The sequence below is a fragment of the Odontesthes bonariensis genome, chromosome 16, assembly GCF_027942865.1.
Source record: "Odontesthes bonariensis isolate fOdoBon6 chromosome 16, fOdoBon6.hap1, whole genome shotgun sequence".
Lineage (NCBI taxonomy): Eukaryota > Metazoa > Chordata > Actinopteri > Atheriniformes > Atherinopsidae > Odontesthes > Odontesthes bonariensis.
In genome coordinates this window covers 30,308,246-30,330,476 of record NC_134521.1, presented here as the reverse complement: position 1 = coordinate 30,330,476, position 22,231 = coordinate 30,308,246, and the positions used below count along the sequence as shown (strand labels likewise).

General features: G+C 40.5%; 1 protein-coding gene across 7 annotated transcripts in view; it reads right to left on the bottom strand.

Annotated features, from left to right (window-relative positions):
• The window catches only part of cadm1a (cell adhesion molecule 1a), a 433,220-nt gene that overhangs the window by 151,308 nt on the left and 259,681 nt on the right, over positions 1-22,231 (bottom strand). For 6 of the 7 annotated variants that reach the window (XM_075486889.1, XM_075486892.1, XM_075486890.1 and 3 more), the window contains exon 2: positions 2,244-2,261. The exons of the other annotated variant lie outside the window; for it this stretch is intronic. In XM_075486889.1, the coding sequence (XP_075343004.1) occupies positions 2,244-2,261 (18 nt within the window). The remainder of the gene's footprint in view (positions 1-2,243; positions 2,262-22,231) is intronic. 7 annotated transcript variants of the gene reach the window in all.

The window sequence follows — 22,231 nt, the reverse complement described above, 5'->3', positions numbered from 1 at the left end:
TGTATAGAAAATGGATGGATGGATGGAAGTTTAAAAGAGTCTGGAGTTCTGCATTTGTTTGTTGTGAGCCCAAAGTAAAAATACTTGAATATTTGAACATGTATGTTCAAGGCCTTTTATCTATCAAATTATATCAACTGAAAAAAAAGGCCAGTAGCACACTGATAGAATTTAGCTAACAACACCACAATATTTTGTGAAAGAAATGCACTGACCGAGCATTTCATGACAGATTAATTTTTTTTTTTTTTAATTTTTAAATGGGTCTATTAGTCAGAACCAAGAGGCTGTCAGTGGTATTCCTCTTTAAGACACGCCGCCAGCTCAGGACCTTTATTAATCTCATACATGTAGTTGATGAACACAACAGTTTTGAGCGCAGACCTTCACAACCTGTTAGTGGCTCTGGGTTCACAATTAACTAGAGATTTGAAATAAGACTCTCCTTTTAAGGGTGGACAAAACAAGAACCATCTCGACTGTTGGAATGTTTGGGAAGCACATGTCACTTTAACGTGTCTGTTACCTTTTTCTCATTTTCACTAATTTGTTACTTGCAAAATAATACAATAGAATAATAATAGTAATAATAATAAAAACACAAATGTACTCCATTTCACACACTGATGTCTGGAACTCATCACGTGCCTTGAAAGACCCAGACTACAGAAATACAGCTTTTCTGTTGTTTTTGTCTCCTGAGCTCGACGTGTTGGCATTACTTGTCATTCATTTGATTTATAGTAAACTTTGAAAAGACTTGACTTATATTTAGGGACTACTTACTTTAAAGTCACAATAAAGAGTGATCAGAAATTTGTGCACTTGTTTAACCAAAAGCTGCCATCTGGAACATCTATTGATTACTTTAAATTACTTATAATTACCCATAGGGCTAAATTTCCTCTACACACAAAATCTTAAAGTGACTTTCTGAGTAACAGATCTGGGGATTAACCGTCAAAATCAATGTCTATTTGAATGTTCTAAAAATTGTATTGGTAATGGATCCAATGATTTTATATTTTCTAATAACATGTTCAAATTATAAAGCCTTTAAAAGCCTTTTCTGGCAGTACTGTGAAATGACTGTTTCTGAAGTACTGCAATCACTGGCAAATAGTTCAAAAGGGTAAGCGAGACAGATTTGGAGGCTTACGCACTCATTTGGCACAGCTGTTTCAGTCCACGCAACGGAATGCAACAGAAACACAGATCTGAGTTAAAACTGAACACCGATGCGACAGCTTATTGGAGCGTCCCAATTAGAATGTTTCAAATAGTTCTGTAATTGTGACGCTTTTAGAAAGATAAAACAAAACATTTTCAGTTCTGAGGATTAAAAAGTGGGTGCAGATTTGTTTTTCTCTTTTAAATTAAAGTCAGAGGACACGGTGCTCGTCATTGGCAGTGCATGTTAGCCTCTGTTGCTGTTTTGTAGGTGATCAGCTGCAGTGTGGGTTTGTGACCGAGAACAAGGACTGGGCTCTGTCCAATCAGCCCCAAGGGAGGATCTCTTGCTCCTCACTTCTAATTCATGCACATATAAATAACTGTCACTGGCACTGCTAATTGGATTAAAAGACTTGGTAGAAGAGGGGGAGAGGGGGAGTGAATGCATTAAGAGAGGCAGTTTGGACAGATTAACGGAAGACTGTTTTTATTTTTGGAAAGGTGGGATTTCACTTATTAAACTATGAAACTGTGTGATAACCAAAATGCTTTAATATAATGGTTAAAGCAAAGGGCAGATAGAACAGAAAACAGAGCAGTGGGATACTTTTAAAACTTTCCAACCAATAGAGCATTGGTTGTGTGATACATAAACACTGTGTAAGGAAACAGGTGCTAAACATGAAAGTCTTTTGAGAAACTCCTTTGTTTTTCTTGAGAAATTCCTTTGTTTTGGAATAAAACTATTCAGATCATTGAGTTCTGTCACTGCATAATCTGAATATGTGCAGTGCTCACCAAGATCCAATGGTTAGCGCTATTTAGAAGGTTGTTAGGCAACAGCAGACATCAATCAGCATCAGTGACAGCACAAAAGCTTTGAGAGAAGTGGTCGGTGGAGGTTGAAAAAGCAAAGCAGAAGGAAATCTAAATGTTAGAGTCAAAGTATCGACCTAATACTACAGAGCAGGAGGAAGAATGTCTTGAAAGGAGAAGGAAGCTATTAGGATAGAATATGCAGGAAGGATGTGGTCAGGAGAAAGGAGAGGAAACAGGCAGGAAAAGCTTACCTGGGTCCTGTGCAGCTCCTGCGTCGGAGGAGGAGGGTAGGTGGGGAGGGAAGAGGTGCGGGAAAGACAACAAAAAGAAAGACAGAAACGGAGGTTAGCACTTAAAGCCACATTTATGGCCACAGTTTGCCAGCGCATAGTGGTGCATGCTGGTACAACAGAGGAAAAGCAAGATAAGAATGCAATGAAAATGTATTCATTTCATTGCCCACTTTAAGAAGAAGTGCTTAATCATACAAAAAAGACAGCTGATGTGGAAAAAAGCCATATGTTGTGATTCCAAAGGCAGACATGGTAACACACAGGGCTGCAGGTGTTTCAGACTGCAGTTAATGAAAAGAAGCAGGCATCATATCCTGGTCTAAGAAATCTACATTTATCTAGTTTCATATTTCATATTTAAAGATATTATCTGAAAAAAAAAAGCCTGAATGGAGAAAGTGACCTAAATCAAGTCCTAATTTGGCTTGCAGAGATGATAGCTAATACCTTTCATAAACTATTTATGGGCACAAACATGAGTTGAGCCACATTAGGATAATACAGTATTTACACAGTAATCACACCAAAAAGCAACAGTGTGAGGTTGCCGAGCAACCAGTAAACTCCAGGAAGCCCTTGCTCACACAGCCAAGAAACAATTCAGCTCATAATCCCCCTGTACACACACATTGATGTTTTTTCTTGTGTACGTTCTAAAAAAGCTATTTAAAACATGTTCGATCATCTGTGCTTCAGGATTCTTTTCCTTTTTATACAGACAAGCTGTTTCCTTTTACCTGTCTCCAGTCTTTGAGTTTATCAAAGATCATTTATTATTTTTGAGTTTAAGCTGATATACCAGTATATATTGTATACATAAATTCTGGGTTCCATGGGCCAGATTTTGTATAATCATTATATTTCTAATTGTTTGTTTAAAACAAATAAATAAGTAATCATTTTACACTCCAAAAGGTCAGGTGTTTGCTTGTGACTAGAAAATTAAACCTAAAAGAAGGCTAAATTTAACTTGACTTCAATCAATGCCCTTATCCTAAAATAATGCTGCTTTTGATCTGTCACAAAATACTATATTTGCTGGCAGGCCACCTAAAAATGACCAAAAAACTTCAACTTCTGAAATAAATACATGTAAACTGGCTGCATCAATTAAATCATCCTCAATTGGGACATCAGCATACAATCCAACACCGAGGAGAGAGAGCTGACTTGGCCCTCAACGCAGTCTGGCATCCATTTAGGCCCCCATCGCTGAAGAACATTTTTCAGCCAAGTAAGCATCAGGATTCCAGCTAAGAGGCAGCTTTTGATTAGAAAACCTATTTCCTCTTCAACTTTTGCCAAATTTCAATCATGGTGATATTCTAATTACCATTATCCAGAGCAAGAAAGCGACACAGAGACTGAGTGGGTGTGTGTAAGTGAGGGAGAACAGGAGTGAGAGGGAAGCCGTCTTTGCATGTAAGCTGGGAAAAATAGGAGAAAAGTGCATATGAGGACATTGTGAAACGGAGAGGAAAGTCAGCTCCGTGACATCGTGATACACAGCATTACAGCATTTATATCTGCAAGCTTAAATGTTTCAGTATGCTTCAAACAAACAAGGGTGTGACATTACTTAGGGTTTAATGAGCAGGACCAATTCTAATTCATACAATCTCCAAGCAATCTTCCTCCAAGAAAATCTCACAACCTGTCAATTTCAACAAAATGCTTATTCTGCTTGGCAAAGGGTTGATCGAGTTTGACATCCGAGAGTTTCAACTGAAAAGCTTCTACCAAAGCTGGAGCACTCACCAAAAGAGTAAACTGCTTAGTCTCTCAGCAGAGCATCAGTGGTCCCCTGCTCAGGCATTCAACCATAGCACAGAGAGTGGTGTAACAAAGTGCTTCAAAGAGCCACGGATTTACCCCAGACCACCCTCGGCTTCAGGTTCATGAAGTGTGACGTGGAGGTTTGCTATGGGGAGACTGACCAGCAACAGGCAGGACACGGAGAAGCTCTCCCCGTGTTAAGCAAACGGAGAATGGCTGAAGAATAACTGCGTGGCTGCTTTGCTCCTTATGGGTCTTGTGGGAGCTTTCAGTAAGCCACCCTGACCCACTACATCCAAAGGTAAGGTTAAATGACAAGGACTGCAGATGCATTAAACATGAATCATTTTGGACAGAGACTCAGATGCCAGAGTCATTAAGGACATTAGCCAGTGTTTCACCAGGGCCTGAGCTGCATTTAATGAAGGCCTCCACTACCTTCCAATGTCTCTCTCAACATTTGACTCAAAGCCAGGGAAGTAAGTAGTTCAAGATAAACACTGCCACTTGCTTCTCTGGCTTCAGTTGTCTGATGTTCTGCCTCTTCCACTTTTTCTCTAATGACTGTGCAGGCTGACAACTTTTTCTCTTTGTTGTGAGCGGTGATCAAGACTAAAACCAGAGGCAGTCATGCACCAGATGACGTTAATAAGTACGATTACATTTTGTCTATTGAGATCATGGTCTTTTTATGGAGAAAGGGAAAGAAAAATGACATTTCCTTCATGTTTTTAATGCACATTTTGAAGCTCTACATTAGAATTGCATAAAGACACAAAGTTTGAATAAAAAAACCAAAAAAAAACAAACAATATCTTCGATTTGCCAAAACCGTCAACATTTGCTTGAGGGGGCTTTTTGACCTTGAATGGTCAAGCTTGTGACACATTTCAGGCACTTTTAAACAATCTTTGGTACGTAGGGGGAGGATCTGTCATCAAAGGAGCTTCGACCAATCAAATCAACAAAGCAAAGCTGGTTGATAAACTGTAACCAAGGCCATGCTGGAAAAGAGCACTAGCAATGTTACCACCAAAACAAGTCTCTCAAGAGCATTCTTTGCTTTTTGAACATTGAAAGAAAGTTATTGTTCAGTGCTGATTCAGATGCTTAAGACGCAGCAGCATCTAAGCTGAGCTCTTTGAAAGCCACCATTGTTGACAGCCGCCACACCTGTAGCTGCCAGCGGGGGATGCTGATTAGGCAGAACTACTGTGTTCCAGTCGTAAACACATCGCTTGAAGTGTGACGACATGGATTCTCTCTAGATCCTAAACTTGTACACCTCACCAAAATCTAGTCATCTCACAACCCCACTGAGGGTCTTGACTTCCAGATTCAGAGCCATCGGCCGGCAAAAAACAACAACACAGACATAACAGCTCTGCAGTCATCTGTATGCACTTAAAACCGTCAGGCTCTCCCAATGATCCTGTCCCCCCTCGACTTTTTAGGGAGGTTTTCCCCACTGTTGGGCCTTATCTACACAGCATCATCAATAGCAGCCTGTCCTCGGGAGTGGTTCCTCTACTTTTTAAACATGCAGTGGTACAGCCACTGATTAAAAAACCTGGTCTGGATCCTGCTGTCATGGCTAATTTTAGGCCCATTTCCAAATTGTCCTTCCTTTCTAAAGTTTTAGAAAAGATTGTTTACTGTCAGCTCATGGACTTTCTAAACGAACACAATGTGCTTGAAATTTTCCAATCTGGTTTTAAAACATTGCACAGCACTGAATCAGCGCTTTTAAAAGTTTTTAACGATATCTTTTTAGCCACTGACTCTGGTCACTGTGTTATTCTTGTACTGCTGGATTTAACTGCAGCATTTGACACAGTAGATCACGACATTCTGATCTCTCGCCTGGAGCACTGGGTGGGCATCAGGGGCCCGGCGCTGGCATGGCTCAGGTCTTACCTGTCTCATCGGACGTTCTCTGTCAGCCTTGGTGACTCTGTGTCCTCTACTGCTCCTCTCTCTTACGGGGTCCCTCAGGGTTCAGTGCTCGGCCCTCTTTTGTTTTCATTATATCTTCTCCCGCTGGGTTCCATTCTCAGGAAACATGGTATTTCATTCCACTGTTACGCTGATGACACTCAGATTTATGTCTCCCTTAAAAAAGCTGACTCCTTCTCCCTTAAGCCACTGGTTAATTGTTTAGATGAAGTCAAGGCTTGGATGGCTCTAAACTTTTTAAATTTTAATGAAAAGAAGACCAAAGTGATGGTCTTTGGTGGCACCTCTGAGTCCCCCTCAATCGATCTCGGTTCCTTGGCGCAGTACGCCAAACCTATTATAAGTGATCTGGGGGTAAAAGTGGACGCGTACCTTAAGTTTGACAGCCAGATTAAAGCTGTGGTTAAAACGAGCTTCTTCCAGTTGAGACAGTTGGCAAAAATAAAACCCTTTCTTCCAAGACAGCACTTAGAAACAGTAATCCACGCCTTTGTAACCACTAGGCTTGATTACTGCAATGCACTTTTTATGGGGTTAGTCCTCCATCGCACGCCTTCAACTGGTACAAAACGCAGCTGCACGACTTTTAACTGGCACTAGGAAATTTGAGCACATTATGCCGATTTTAGCATCTCTCCATTGGCTTCCTGTCCATTTTAGAATTAATTTTAAAATTCTTTTATTTGCTTTTAAAGCCATGAATGGCCTTGCACCAGTGTACCTCTCTGAGCTTCTGCAGCCCTACGCACCCAGTCGATCCCTCAGGTCAGCTGATCAGCTGCTCCTGAGGGTTCCTAAAACAAGGTGGATGCTCAGGGGGGACCGAGCATTTTCTGTTGCTGCCCCCAGGCTCTGGAATGAGCTGCTGCTGCACATTAGGCAGGCCCCTTCCTTGTCCTGTTTTAAAAGTCATCTTAAAACACAACTCTCATGCACAGTTTTGTTTTATGATGTTGTTATTATGTTTATTTTAATGTACAGCACTTTGGTAACCTTTGCGTTTATTTAAAATGTGCTTTATAAATAAAATTGATTGATTGATTGATTGTATTCATCAGGTGAAAGAGGCCGGGACACTATTCTCTTCACTGGAAACACAATAACAAAGACTTCCTTCGACACAGCAAAGCCGCACACTTCCAAACACGTCATCTTCAAACGTCGCTCTTGGCTAATGGCCTGGAACACACATTCAATGTCTATCAAAGAGGGATGTTGTTGGGATGGATGCACATGCTGACAACCTCTCTCGCTTGCTCCTCGATCACACAAAGACACACTAACACACCGTCCCACTTACACTCCTACAAGCACACACGAACACACACACCCACACACATACACACACACAGATGCCCTCCCTGCAGTCAGTTTAAGTATAGCAAGCAATAATGTGTTGATTAAATCTGTGATCAGCTGCCCAAGGGGCATGAAATTGGACATGATGAGTGTGACACATTAAAAACTAATTATCAATCGCACCAATGGTATTGCCTTTCTTTTAAACTAGCAGTAAATCAAGTGTGGAGAATGGAGCACTCAGCGGTCTGTTGCAATGAGCTTTGAGGTTACAACCATACCTAGATTCTGATGGCTTTCAGGCTTTTAGATAAAATTGGTTTGATTCCTTGTCACAATGCAAAATTAGAACGAGATGACAAGGAATGCTGCCAGCAAGAATTCAAGTGATAATAAAAATAACAAACAGTTTTAAGGGTAAAAAAAGCCACTATAGGAATTAAAACAGTTTGAAAAGCATTTCTTAAAATGAATAGAGGTCAGCAGCTTCTCTATGTGTCTGAGTGACTCAGTCAGGTCTCAGAAATATGTGAAAGAAGCAGTGACAAAGATCAACAAACTCCTTTTCCATTGACCATACAGTACTAAGAAGTCCACGCATGTCTGCGAGAGCACCTTGATTTAGTCCGGTCCCAGGCGGTTGTAAAAACAGCAAAGCTGACGTGAAAGGATTTGAACGAGAAGAGCAGAAGTCAATCTCTAATGTTGTTTGCTAGGTGGTGTCTCGCTAACTATATATAACCTATATCCAACAACAACCAAGTAATTTTTCACATTAAAATTAAATTAAAGTAAAAAACATTATGCCTTAAGTAACCAAACAGCACAAAAAAATTATCTTAGTTAAATGTCTTGCATTTATGTCACATGGCCGCCATCTAAGAGGACTTTTGTACGTCTTTATACCTCAACTTAGCAAGTGAATACATGTCAAGGCTGTGGTTATTTTTCATATTTCAATGTAACGAGGTTGGAAAGGCTTAAAAAGAAAAGCCACTTAATGCTTAATACTAACAAACAAAAAAAATCCAAAAACGGTCAGGTGGAAGGACTGGAAGGAAAATGAGTGAAAAAGCAGCCAATGTCTAGTAAAACTTTAAAAGCCTGGAGACCCATTAATGAAGACTACTTTAAAAGATTACATGAAAGTCTGGCTGCTTGGAAGCGAAGCTTAAAGAAATTAGGATGGGCTCAAGACTTTTGCAAAGTAGCAATGAAGTGCCACAGAAGCAAGTTGACAACAATGGCAAGGCCACAGGATTAGCTTTTTTCAGTGTTCAATTTAAAGTGCGAGGACATATTAATTAACTGGATACTCACAGATAACAACACATTCACTGAAAGTTGCTCACAGAGCAAACTGATTCACTGTTGCACTGGAGCATATCACACGGTTTTCTCACTTCCTCCAGTTCAAAAGTGAGCAGAAACATAATAATCCAACACTGCTGACAAAGCAAACCACCACATGCTGCAGCTCCAGACATATAATGACAGCAGCTGAGGAAAGATAAGCAGTGATAATGACAGCAGTGGACTGACAGGTTACTGTAATGTATTCTAATGCATTTGACAAGTCAAGCATCAAACTAGACACAGAGTTGCTAAAATCCATGAACAGTTCTTGATTCAGAGAGCAGCATCTTTTGCTCACAGCGACCTCTTAAAGGAGCTTTCATGTTGGCACCTGACACTGTTGCAAGGAGACTTGTGATGCAACTGCAAAGCCTCTATATTTCATCATCGGCAATGTGCTGTGGGACAAATATCTGCACAAACCTCTTTTCACAAAAGGATTCCTACTCAGTTATGCATTGATCTGGAAAGCAGCTGTCATTTGATGCAACATAAGAGGTATAAACATAGCTTTTCTTCCCCCTGTCTGCTTCCTTCCCCTTTTCTCTCCTTGGATGTTGCTCATCCATCCACTATCCCTTTACCTCCAGTTGTCTCTGGGACCTCGTGATTAGAGCGCTGGGTGCTGTCCTGCTGATAAGGCTGAGAAACCTCCCTCCACCACCGATGGCTGTGTCCTCAGGGACACAGGGACACCCCCCCCACACACTCCCCACTCCTTCTCTTAACATGAGAGCTCAGCGTTTCAGAGCATCCAGGGCCCTTTTTAGTAGTGGAATTTTACCTTGTGGAGTGTGTATTTACAGCACCATCTGCTAGATGGTGAACACAAAGTATTGAAAATGTAGGACAAAAGCAGTGCTCAAATGGGCATAAGCTTCAATTTATTGCTGCTAGTGTCTAAATTTCCATCCAACTGCCAACAAAAAAGGAAAATAATATAGCACAGGTCATTCATACTGAGAGCAATTTACTAGAACACTGACATGGTTGAGAGACTGTAGCTTTCAATTGTTACCTCCCGCTGTAAACCTTTGTGCTACTATACCAGTTACCTTAAACTGAATTTTAAAGCATGGTGCTATTCTGTTTATTCGCTTTTCTCAAATACTTTGAAACCGTCTGGGCTCAGGGCTGAGGGACACAAGCAATAAAGATGAAAGTAATACTGAAGGGAGACTGATGCTATCGGTTTTCATCTTTTCATGGGGTTCATTGCTGAGACAGAAAGTACTAAATATGTTTAGTCTCGTCCTTGAACAGACAGCAACCACAAACTTCCTAAATCATTCTAAAATGAAGACAGAGTAGGCAGGAATGGCTGTGTAGATTCTCAATCAGCCAGGTCAATACAATCCTTATATCTACAATAAGTAACAACTTCTCTTTATGAAAAAGACAAAGGGGCATGTCTTTCACATCTTTTGCAGCCTCGGTGGTTTCATACTTGTCTCCGATGAGAGAAGAGAGGGGGAGGTGATTCAGTTGGTTATAATTTGTAATTTGTGCTGCTAGATGTCGCTACATCCAAGGCACTCAACGTTTAAATTCAGGGAACAGCAGAAACGTGACAGATTTGAAGTTGTGCTTTAACCGGTTTCCTCTTTTTTGGTTTTCATTCTTTAACGCATTAAAATGATCAAAATGTTAGAATCCCTCTTTTGTTTGGTGGCAACTGAACCAGAGAATCACAACCAACTTGAACAGTAATCTCAAAAACAGAAGAAAAAAAAAAACAGTTAAACTGCTATATCATTTGTCTTAAAGGAACAGTTCACTATTTAAGACCTTGAGTCCCAGTTCCAGCTTGTTTATCAAGAATAAGAAATGAGGAGACCATTTTCACAACAATAGCTCATTTCTATCCATTTTGGCTGTTTTCGCTGGTCCATCCTGCTGCTACAGACAGGGTTCCATTGGGCACTCTGTTCAATGTCCTTAAAACAATACTAATGTTAATTTTAAAGAAAAGGTCAACTCACCGGGTGGTTAGTGGTATCAAAAAAAAAAAATGTCGGCGCATTTTATGGTTTTCCATCCATGTAATCCGTGTTCTTTGCTGTTCAGGAACTATTTTTCATGCTAAATCACGACGCACGTAAACATCCGCTCTATATTTGAGTCTGAGGCTCTAGCCCTGGCGCAGTGATCTGACAGTGAAAGTGAAAGTGAAAAGTCTTCCAAACGGAATACAATTGGATTACAAAATGCTAAATAAAGCAAGACATAACTTTTATTTCGCAACGCAATTTTTTTTGGGACACACAGGAACATCCACGAACCACCCGGTGAGTTGACCTTTTCTTTAAAATTAACATTAGTATTGTTTCAAGGACATTGAACAGAGTGCCCAATGGAACCCTGTCTGTAGCAGCAGGATGGACCAGCGAAAACAGCCAAAATGGATAGAAATGAGCTATTGTTGTGAAAATGGTCTCCTCATTTCTTATTCTTGATAAACAAGCTGGAACTGAGACTCAAGGTCTTAAATAGTGAACTGTTCCTTTAAGGGAATGCAGCAACACCTCGACATGACAGCACAGCTTCATAAGGAACATGCTCAGATTGCAGAGGACTATACAAGTGTTGGAATTCAAACTAAGGAAGAAACCATTTTCCATTGACCATCCAAATATTACAATGCCCAGACAAAATCTACAGATGGACTGATAAGCTGAGGAAAACCTTATCCTCAAGACCTTCAAAATCAAAAGTCTTGCCCCAGTGCATCTCTGGGGTCGGTGAAGGTCCACAGCCATTAATTTTAAATGAGTGAAATGGATTTGTGGTAATGGAAACCCAATGGCTCCAGACTGAATTGGGACCTGGTGGTGTGAAGGCAAACAGCAGTGTGATAACCTGACCACTGAGCTGTATGAAGTGGAAAAAGTGAAAAAAAAAAAATAAATGATTTGGGTTTTTGTGCTCCCCACACAGTTTGAGAGTCTTTGGCAGAATGCATTTGAAATCTATTTGGAGGCATTCAAGCATAGCAGAGCTGGAGACATCACGTAAGCTCACTCGGATATTCTCCATCTAATTTTTGCTTATTTAGTTTTAACACAAAAACAAATAGGGATAGTAAAAAAGCAAATGGAGGTGGAGAAGAGTGGAGGTAGTTATACTCAAATGTAGAGTTGGTCAGGTAAACACGATCAGATTCTCCGGTTGGAAAATATCCTTTTCCGGATGCTAAATGGCTTACATTTCTGTGTTTGACAAAGTAGCCCAAAAAAAAAAACACATTTTGTGTTTCACGCATCAGAGGACTGTGGAGCTCATGCTTTTGTCAGCTTTTTACAAATAATAATAAAAAAATATTTTTTATATCTAACAGACCCAAAATTGAAGAAAATGGTAAAGCTGACTTTACCACACATCTAGCTGGCTCACAAGTCCAGAGTTGAGTTTGTGAAAGGAAATCTATGCTATCATTTTCATATGCCATTCTGTGTTGGCATTGAGTGATTTGATGATGAAAGGATAGTTTTGACTGTTTTAGACTTGTCTTGCCCCATTAACTTCCTTAATAATGATAAGCTTCCGAACGTAAATGTCAAGTACATCCTACAGGTCCTGTTCCTGATTATTTCTTTCAGATCACAGGTAAATGACATTATCCCAGCATTCTGTGCAGGAAAGACTACATCTATTTGCAGTTATTTTTGTTCACATCAATGGATGACCACAAAGTCCACTGAGGCAGAAACTGCATGCAGGCTCTTTCCTTTGGTAATGAGTACATAACATATTTGTTTCTGCAGGTAATGCAGGAGCTTCCAGATTAAAATATCCCACTTTGAACTATGCGACTCAAAGGCTATTACACCAGTGCTCACTCCCTCCTACCTTGCTTTTTACTTAATTGAATCAGCTGGTCCCCATATCAGATATTCCTGAACGGAATACTGTAACCTATCCACCCTTTACCTAATACCATTAGGGGAAGTGGGAGAGCAAGATGGATGCTTTAATCCTGCTGGTTCAGAGCACACAAACGGAGAGCATGCCCTGCAGTCAGACATTAGCCATAACATTTGCTGCTGCGCCACAATATTCTTCTGAGCAGAGGACTTGCCCTGTCACTGCCTGACCGAGAGCTACAATAACAAGAGCTCATTTCCTGTAGACAACCTAGCATGTAAATAACAGCCATTGCACTCCTCGTTAAATGGGGAAATAAATACATTTCTGAAACATACTACAGTCTGGGGCACCTTATTTCCATGATGTCTGCTACATTGTTTTATGTGTCCACATGGGTCCAGTATGTTTAAGCCATCTGTTCATGAAGCTGGTAGATATGCAGGAATGTGTGTCATTTTAACACAATAGTGATGCAGATGAATGAGGTTCAGGGAAGCCTCCTGCTGATGGGGTGTTCTTATTTCCCAACCTATTTTCTGCTGCGTCAAACTGCAGTTAAGCTAAGGTGGGGTCCATTATTTACGGCCAGCTCAGGCACAAAGTAATCCTCTTATTTAGGAGGTCAGTGCCAATCATTATACAGAGGGGGTGCCATTACAGTGTATACTCCAGTGAGCTGATTTTCCCCTTACATAAATATATGACTCAAGGGACTGCACTGACTCTCTCCTACTTATCACTCCTGCTTCTACCTCTTTGCTCTCATCCTCCTACTTTTACTTGCAACTTCCCCCTCTTTTATCTACACCCTCCTCAAGCTCCTTTTCACTTTTTACCCTTTTTTTTTATTTACTATTCTCCCCCATTTATTAGCCAACATCCCTCTTTTCCCACCCTCTTTTTTTCTTCAGTATGCCCAGAGTGGCGTATAATTGAATCTGCCGAGAGTGCATGAGCAGGAACAATTAGCTCAGTCACTGAGAGTGTGGATGTAGTTGTGCAGTAGGATAAACAATAATAAAAAAATTTAAAAAAAGGAAGGAAAGCAGGAAGATAAGTCTGAACTGTATTGGTGCCAGAACAAAGAGAAACAAGTGGCACGCAGAGTACACATAATTTTGTTCCCACCACCCATCCACAAAGATGGTATAACATCATTTTGCATGGACTTTTCTGCTTACCTAATACAGCACAAACCCACGGACATGTCTACATTTATGATGTTGTATAGGAATAAATTGTATTTCAGTGAATGTAAAAGTCTACAAATATTCTAGGTTACAAAATAACTGCTGAGAACAAACAAAAAGACTGGACTTTGTATCGCTGCACAGCAGAGTCAGATTGTTAAAGAGCGATTCGTCCTTTTAAAGTTCAGGTTCTGGTGAGCCAGAAGTCATGTTGCAGTGACAGCATTGTACAATGGTTATCATAATCCAATCCCCCTAATACAACATCATGAATCCTACAACGTGTTAGCATATAACTAGCTAAATATGCCATCAAGGAATCTAACATGTAGCAGACCAATTATGCTTCCATCATCCAACATCAGCTCTGGCCCCTTTATTAAAGTCTTCTATGGCTAATGAGTCATAAGATAAAAATAAATATTTGAAAATGGAATATTGCCCAACGTGCCTTTTGGGCCAACAGACTATTTCCATCATGGCCATTATTTGCCAGTGTGCTAAATGTCCTGCAATGACTGAAAAGCAGGCAATTCTATCAACAACTGTAACATGAGAAAAGCATTCTGTATCAGAGTGTGATTTCACATATTTATCCAAACCTAACTCTGGTCCTTTTTGCTTTGTTTTTATGGGCAGGTGTTAGAGCTGTTTACCACTTTTAGCAGACCACACCGCTCAATTTTCTCTTGAAATATATGAAACCCACTTTTAATTCAAATTTTTGTGGGTACTTTTTTTTATCATGTGAAGAACACTTCATGTTTGCAGTTTTTGACGTACTTTAAGAGGTTTTCTGCAATTCTGTTGTTCTAAAATTAAAAAAAAAAAAAAGTAAATTGGTTGAGTTGAGAGAAAATGCCATTGTTTGTTGCCAGTGGCTGCCAGGAATCAGGTTGGTGCGGTATTGTCGTGATGCTGCACCCACACCCACTCGTGGGTGCAACCTGCCACACATACAGTGAACAGAGTAGGGCAGACGGTGGGGAATCAGTGGAATGAAGGAAGATAGGTTTCATCTGTCAGTGCAGTGACAGAAGAAAAAACATGTCATAACTATGTTTGCTGACAGCATCAAAAGTGGCAGTGCCACAATAAATGTGCTGAGAAGCATGGTCAGGGTATATATGATGTGATGCCAACCTTTGACCATGTACTTTTAATTTTTCCCTGATCACTCCCTTCCCTGACACTTTCCTATGATGCAAAACATAAACGTATTGCAATTAATCAACAAAAACATAGGCACGTCACATTTTTGGAGCATGGAAAACGTAGTTATTGCAATACTCTTGCGCACCTATTATGTAAATGTAAACAAGTTAGAATCCTGAAAGGCTGGTGTAGGCATGAAATGGTTTTAAGGGCAATTATTTGACCATTTTTTGGGTCTCATTTGCAAAAGTGCTACATTTTGCTCTGTTGACCAATGTAACAATGACACAACTGCATGACTGGGTTGGCTTTACAAAAGCGCTTTCTTGCATTGCGAGTAGATATGTTGTTCAATTAATGACAAAGTGGTTTACCTTCAAATACACTGTCTGCATCCTTCAGATTACTATTTTAAATGACACACATGACAGTCCGGTTCAAAATTACAAAATAACAGTCCCTTAGTGCTACTCCGGCAGCTACAAGTTAAGTGCAACAGTGCATTACACTGAATTTATGAATATGTAAAGTGGGCAAAAACAAAAATAGACAGTTTTCTTGAGGGGAAAGGAAAAGTCGGGGAAAAAGCTTCTCCTCTATCCAAAAATATATGTTGTGGTTCGTGTGAAGCTGACACCAGCAAACATGGACCATAAATAGTTCATAAATACCAATTACCTCTCGAAGCAGGCGGGAGGGAGAGAGCAGCCATTTGAGGCAATTAGGACAGTTCCTTCTCAAAGGGCGGAGAAAGATGACTCTTTCCTTTCAAGCCTCCCACTGAAAGGAAAAACCTCTGTCATGTTGTGGAGCTTCAATAATGTCCCCTCCGCCTTCATGTCAGGGATGAAAGCCCCCTAATGTCCTTTGAATGAAACCCCCAGAGGATATAACATGCATCAATAACATTTCCATCCTTGAAAATGTTTAATAAGGACTTTACATTTTCTTTTTTGCAGACTCTGAGGTCCTGTTCGCTGTTCGTTTCAATTTAATTTCGCCCCAAAAAAGGCTCTTCCCATACACAGAGCTGGGGAAAGAGCAAGACGAAACGGAGGAAGGGAAAAGCAGAGGCAGATAGCACATTGCCTCCTTAAAAATAGGACAACTGTGTCTTGAAGAAGCCATCACTCTTCATAGGGGTAGCCTGTCTTCATTTCCACCCTTGGCAAAGCACAAAGAGCTTAGCACTCTTACAACTGAGGATTTGTTGCACTTGAAGGTGGCAAAGATTCCCTAGACTGTATGAGGAGGAAGCACTGCAAAGTCACAGCACACACACACACACACACACACACACACACACACACACAAAAAGTACTTCTTTAAGAGGTTCAGCGAAGGCAATATTATGACTTCCTACATTTACCAAAGTGAATTAGATTTCACCAACAGTTTATGTCCCACTTTGTAGCCATTACGGCAAATGCTATTCTCAGACAAAACTGTACCTTCTCAATATAAAAGCAAGGTCCATTTAAAAAAAATAATTCTGGTATTTCTCTATTACTGGACAGTTTGCCAGTAGAGAGAAGAAAAGCCGCAGAATGAGCCCCTGTGCCATATTCAGAAAACAGGAAAAAAACAACAGAAGGCACCCAAAAAGGGACAAAACCAGCTTTGTTTAGGAAATCTCTGGGATATGGGGCCTGTTTTCATAGCTAATTATTAATCAATCTGAGCACAATTTTTTCATCTGCTATTCTAGTCTAGAAAGTGCCACTCAAGAAAGGAAATCATCATCCAAATGTTGGAAACATAACAGCGCTGACAAAGAGTTCTAAAAGTAAACTTACTCTCAGATACATTCTATAAGTAGGCTGGTTTTCATCATATCCAGATTCAGTATACCATTGATTCATACACTTATCACACAGTATGTCAACTCTTTTCTAATCTCCTTCTGAGATATTGACTTTTGAGAGGAGGAAGTTGGATGAAAACTGAATTGTTGATTCTCAGCTTTTTAATGTAAGTGTCCTCCCCCCATGTTGAACTGAAGCACATGATGTTCAGCAACAAAACACAGATTATAGAGAAAAGGTTAGTTGATGTAGCATCATCTGCTCCCCGAAAATGACACAGTGAGTCATCTACAGCTGAGCAACGGGGATGTAAGCAGGGCCATTATTGACATGCTTTAATCCCAGATGTTGATCATAATAAAGCCTCACATCCACCACAGAGGCAGGAAAACAGAAGGTAGGCATTAGTCAAGCGTTTCCCACACGTAGTGATGGCATAAATCAGCAGACCACCCACATAAACTGTTCTCCAGTTCGATGCATGGTTCCCCAATAAGCACAGTGAAGGTACTGAAAAAAAGTTTAACACTTATCTTGAAAATTTGGCAATGGTGGTTATGAAATACCTGGAAACCAGACTGATAGAATTAGCTAAAACAAAATATCTGTAATACTAAGTAAAGCTAATTAGCTAACTGACATTTAAAAAATATTTGTAACCAGATCATTTTTATGGTGCGAACTAAGCTTGGAATGGGCCTGTGTAGCTGACTGGTAAAATAAGGAAAATAGGAAAGAGTGAAGCAGAGTTGTAAAAAGTTATTACAAACTTACAGAAAAGAAATGGGTGCAGTGGGCTGTTGATATTGGTCTATTTTTCACCTTTATACATATTTACTGGGAAGTCGAGGCCCTCTTATGCCCTGGCTATCAATCTGGCCCACCAAACTAATCCAAACTCCATCGTGGTAGAACAGTCAGAGGGTCGGTGGCTTGATCGCCACCTTCCCCTGTGGAAGTGTCCTTAGGTTAAGATACTGAACCCTATATTGATGGGTTCTTCTATTAAAAAAAACTTAAAAAAGGCACTGGCAATGAACAACACACAATAAAGAAGCATTAGGAGCTTCATTGTCCTAAAGTGGCTTTATTGGTTGCACCTTTGGAGGTGTGGATAAGAAATGACTGGTGTGGCGTGCAGATAGATTAGCATGCTGCAGACCAACAAACTCTGCATTAACAGTCTCTTTTCTGTTCTATATTTTGGGATCGTACACTAACTTTGCTGCTTGTGTCTTTAGTTGCATGTTATCTACTGGCAGAAATGAATTATAGATCCCTGCTGTCATCTTAGACAGGATCATCCACAGAATTCTGCATTCATAAATTACAAGTGAATACACTTGACAAGACTTTTTTTAAACTATTTGATCTATACATCTTAAAGCTGGGCCTTTGATTCCCCCCCAAGAAACGCATTAAATATTCCGTAAGCCAACCGATACAAGATGCTCGCTGCAGCTGGGAACTGACAACCAAACTCTGAGTAAAGTAAGTGACGAATACAAACTACAAAGGTCAGCTCTGAATGCAAACCAACAAAGCATGAAGTGTGATGTAACAGCCCAATTATTCATTTGATACAGAATCATCACAGTGGATACAAAAACATGTGGAGACTTTTAATGAAACGAATAAATAAACAATGAAGTTTCTTTAATTGATTTACTTTCTAGACAAACATCTGTCTTCTCAACACAAAGCTCTCGCACAATGGGCCTAATGCAACAACCGCTCGTACGAACAGATTTGTGCTTAAGTCGTGCGTACGAGTGATTTTAGAGAATTTGCGCATATTTTAAGTTTTCTTTCAGGTACGAACAGAATTTACGAGTGATCCAGACCTGTCGTATTAGTTTCGTAAAATAATCCGCTGTTATTCGAATCAAGTTTGCTTGACTAATGGATTGTATATTTCATTACTTTGAAGCAAAAATAAATAAATATATACATTATACCCCATAATGATGCTGACATAGTTCTGTTTGACTTAAATTATGCACAAATTGAAGGTTAATTTGACTCTGTATATAACAAGGTCAATGGGAAGTGTAACCAGCAGCTGACGTGTAGATGTCCTGCGAAGACAGACGAATGGCTGAAATCGCGATTTAGATTGCCAAGCACTGTGCTGCTGCAAATATGCAGCTTGCTACAGCCACAACTCCAGAGAGAAACACGCCGATCAAACCCAATTCCACCACACGTCCATGTCCTCACCGCCCTTGGATTTTTGGCCCCGGGGAACCTTTCAGAGGGAGATTGGAGACAGGTGGGGTGTTTCGCCGGTCAGCTGTGAGTCGTGTGCTCTCCTTGGTCATCAAAGCTCTCATCAGTTTATCACCCATGGTACATCAAATTCCCATACACCGCTGTCCAACAAGTACAAATTAAGAGGGACTTTCATGCCTTGACTGGACTGCCAAACATAATCGGAGCACTAGACTGCACACATATACGCATCAAAGCATCCGTGCTGTTGTGGAGCGCACTGAGCTGAAGGCCAGGTGTCTCGATACAGCGGGGGGCAAACTACTCTATAGCCCAGAGAAGGCATGCCAGATTTGCACAATATTGTTTTGAACGAGGGTCTCCTACTACCTGAACCAGCCCAGGCAGACCAGAAGATGTGGTGCCAAAAGACCCCCCTCATGGACCGCCCCATCAAAGTGCCATCATGATGAGGCAACAACTGATTGCACGCAGCTTGTTTTATAGTTGGCACATCGCTCACAGCTCGCACGGCGCGTGACGTCAAAATGACGTATTTCCGCCTGGCCCGTGCAATGAAGAGGCGGCGCGGCACGTAGCCGTGTACCAGTCAAAACTTGTAACTTGGCGCACGCAGAGAACGACAAACTGGATTGTCACAGTTGTGTCATGTAAAATACTTTGTGCAATTATTTGTAAATAAATGATGTCGTTAGGAATTTGTAGTCGTTTCATTCACTGGTATTCACTGGAAGCGGCTTTGAGTAATATAAAACCGATGTATTAATTTATTATCATCATTGCATCCTGAAAGGCAACGATAATTCCCAAAGGTGTCCATTGAAGCACACTATTTCATAAAAAACAAATAAAGAAAAGGTAAGCTCTGACGCAGCACCAAGACTCTCAGTGCTATCAGGAAAGATCTGATCAGATTTCTGAAAACACTGATGTGGGAGATATTCGGGGCTTACTAATAAATCGAAATGCTGTACCATCATTAGACTTTCAAACAAAAATAAAACAGTTTAATGAGGTTCTACTTAATATGGAATGAATAGCCTCATGCAAACCCGTTCACCACAGTGCTGAAAAGCTTTTGTTGTGTTGTTATTTAACACAGCTTTACAGAAAAGTCTTAGAGTTGTAGGTGTGATCTGGCTCAACTCATTCGCTTTTCCAGTAATGTATGTTTTGGTCATGCTGAGCTGGTAGTCACAGACATGCTGAATGGTGGCACGCATTGTGGAGAAGTAGCCAGAATGAGCAACGCTGGCTGTCACAGATGCTGCCAGTCGGGTTCGTCCACACAGAGACTGCTGTACACCTGCCATTCTGGCATATCCTGGATCCTACTCTAATTCAATTTACCACTCAAACCCATTTCGGAGCCTGTCACACATCTTCCCAGCCGAGAGGCAACAGCATAAAGAAAGCCTGTGGGGTGTTAGTGGATACTGTAAGCTGTGAGGCATGAGAGTTGCTTGGGGTTTGGGGAGAAAAAAATGCAAACCTGTATGTTTCAGGTGAATTTACACAAAAGGTTGTTTTTAGGAGGCAGTTTCGGAGGGGGAGTCGATATCCTAGAGCTTTAGATTTACAGCTGTACTTACAAAGGCATTAGGATTGCAGGAAGTGATAATAGTCATATAATTCTTGTGTTCTTTTGTTAAGGAGAAAAAGGAGGAACAGACTACTATAATTACAGCAGACTTCTGTGGAGTCTCTGAGGCCACCACAATTAGCTTTCTGTTGATTTGGGGAAAGTTTATTTATTTCAATCAACTTTTGTAATTGCCAGTATCAAGTGAATGGGTTAATTTAACAATCTAACATATTGCTCAGGGCAATGCAGACATTTAAAAGTGATTATTGGTAATGAGCACAGCAGTTTCTGGAGGTGTATTTAGCATTTAGCACCATGGAAAGGAACTAGGGGCACGTTTTTACCGACAGACACAGAGGTCAAAAGGTCAGTAAATAGCCTTAAAACATCACACAGACAGGCCACCATTTAGCTCAGCGGGGTGAGCAGGCGGCCCATGTACCGAGACCCTTTGCCCTGTCGCAGCTGTCCTGGGTTTGACCGCAGCCTGTGGCCCTTTGCTGCATGTCACCCCCACCCCTTCTTTGCCCGATTTCCTGTCGAGCTACTTTGAAATAAAGGCCATGAGAGCCACCAAAAAAAAAACAAAAAAACATCACACAGACTGTTCTTTTAAACTCAAATTCACCAATTTAAAACCTTAGCATTCAGGATAAATGAAATGTAGAAAATGCTGCCCAAAGAATGAAAAAAAGGTCCAGCTTCCATCGTCATCTCCTCTTAGGCACAGAATTCAAATAGTTGCACAAATCATATTTCCTGCAAGTAAAAATATTTCTCGCTCGGCTTTCACACTGAACAAGGTATGTAAGAACAAGAGAGGTATGTAAGGACAAGCCTCCTATTATCATAAAGGTCAAGTGTACTTTAAAAGCAATACAATGAGTCCAAACAAAGTTATTCTTAAATCTCTCTAATATGTTCCATTTGACTGCATGATAACGCCAGAATGTAAATGCTGAATCTTTCACTGAATCTGTTTTCAATCAAATCTTCAGCGGTTTCAAAGGCAACTTAACACATATTGATGCTGCTTTCACTTACTCTTGCTACCATCATATGAGATTAATAAATTATAGGACAATTTTTTTTTAAATGCTGCTCTAGTTCCATCTATTGTTAGCTAAAGTCTGAACACCTCACCACTTTCCTTTCAACAGTTTCTCACTATCCAAGGTCTGATGCAGCACTTTTATGGTTTGTTTTTGGGTTATTTATTTAAGTGCATATGACTTATTTTATGTCCTGCTTTAGAATCATTGCGTGTGTACATTCTTTAGAACAGCGCTGGAAGGAAGCCTTTTGTCGCAGGGGTTGCTGCAGTCAGCTAAGCCACATAAGTCCAAGAGGCTTGCCTTAGGACTATCCTGAAGGTTCCTAGCTTCTGTCATACCACCTAACATCACACAATGTAGGAGAGAGAGGCAGACAAGTCAAATACGATGATACCCCAACATCTATATCACCCTCCAAAGAGGACAAAATCTAACAGTGTAGTAAACTGACAACACGCTTCGGGAAGGAGGGAGCTCACTAGAGCTGGCAGCACCGGCTATTCAAATGCTCAAACTAGTCAAAACTAGTTTTCTAAGTGAGACGTGACGAGTTTAAAACATGTTGTGTAACTGACTGTTAAAACTAATGTCACCTCGTAGACTCAAGGCATTGACATTAGAGTAAAGGCCTCCGGACTTCTGAGAATCCTCCTGAGATTCTCAGCTGTCT